General features: G+C 48.7%; 1 protein-coding gene across 2 annotated transcripts in view; it reads right to left on the reverse strand.

Moving 5' to 3' along the window:
• Nucleotides 1-181: 181 nt before the first annotated feature.
• Nucleotides 182-1,260, reverse strand: part of OAS2 (2'-5'-oligoadenylate synthetase 2) — a 30,313-nt gene continuing 29,234 nt past the window's right edge. For both annotated transcript variants that reach the window (XM_014589035.2, XM_014589034.2), the window contains exon 10: nucleotides 182-588. In XM_014589035.2, the coding sequence (XP_014444521.1) occupies nucleotides 420-588 (169 nt within the window). In that variant the 3' untranslated portion in view covers nucleotides 182-419. The remainder of the gene's footprint in view (nucleotides 589-1,260) is intronic.

Below are 1,260 nucleotides of genomic sequence, written 5' to 3' on the forward strand. Positions count from 1 at the left end.
TAGAAAGCGAGAAATCACCCCCCGGGGGGGTGGTCACGCCACAATCCCTTCTCCTCCATTCTCCTCTCGGGATCCTGGGCACACACACACACGCGCCCGGCGTGAGTTTTAAGCCACCGGGTCCGGGATGCGAACCGCGGTCAACTATGTGGGAGTCCAGCGACATAGCCATTACACTAACTGCTGGTTCCCCTTATTTATTTATTTATTCATATTTATTTAAAGGCTTTGTTTATGAGAGACAGATTTTTGACAAGGTATGCCATATTGGGGTTCTCCTGCCCAGCCCCCCAGCTGGCTGGGACTACAGGTGTGCACCCCCTGGAGTGGTGACCTGTTTAGTAGGTTGGGCCAGGAATTGAACCCCGGGTCCCCCTGGCAGTATCTTCTCAGTGTGTGCTACAGTAGCTGAACCTCCGTTAGATCACTTTTTCTGGTACTTTCCATGGCTCTACTGAGTACCCAACTCCAGCGTTGAAGCAGAGAGAGGACAACCATTTCTTCGCCTCCCTTGCCAGCAAATGCCAGCACCAGCGGTCCCCTCCACCCAGGTCGCTCGTAGGTTCCGCCGGGTCCAAGATCACAGGCCTAAAGGAGGGAGAAAGCGTTAGAAGGTTCCTTCCCAAATCTGAGGTTTCAGACGTAGCGCTTGTCCTCCTTTCAGCAATCAAATAGCCTATCCTCCTAGTTCAGATGTCAGAAATTCAAACTGACTCCCGTAGTCCGAACTAATGGCCTCAAATTCAAGTTTGTGAAGAATGTGTGGAAAGCTGTTAATTCCCACCCATGTGAAGATATAATAAATATATCCTCCATGTTAGCTGACCTGAAACACGATGTATCATTTAGTTGAATACAATGCGGTCGAGTAGGCGGGAACCATGGTAGGCCATCCCCAGTACCCTGTTCTCTCTCATGCCTCCTCTGGTTTTTCTCTTTTCTTTCCTCTGGCCACCATGGTTTTTGACCTTTGCTGGTGATGCAGGGTGGATGCACTGAGATGCCTTAGCAGCTTGAAGATCTGGAAAGGTAGCTACAGCCAGATCTAGTTAAAAACCTGTAGGGTTGGGGGACCAGCACATGGCATGGTGGTGAAGGTGCTGAACACTCCCACATGGTCAACCACGGTTCAAGTCCCGGATCTGGTGGCTTGCTTTCTCACTTTCTCTCTCTCTTGTCAAATTAAAATAAATGAATGAATAAAATTAAAAAAAATAATTAAAAAAAAAAAAGAAGACAGGGAAAGGCACACAAGGCGGA

Source organism: Tupaia chinensis, unplaced genomic scaffold (genome assembly GCF_000334495.1).
Source record: "Tupaia chinensis unplaced genomic scaffold, TupChi_1.0 Scaffold000323_1, whole genome shotgun sequence".
In the NCBI taxonomy this organism is placed as follows: domain Eukaryota; kingdom Metazoa; phylum Chordata; class Mammalia; order Scandentia; family Tupaiidae; genus Tupaia; species Tupaia belangeri.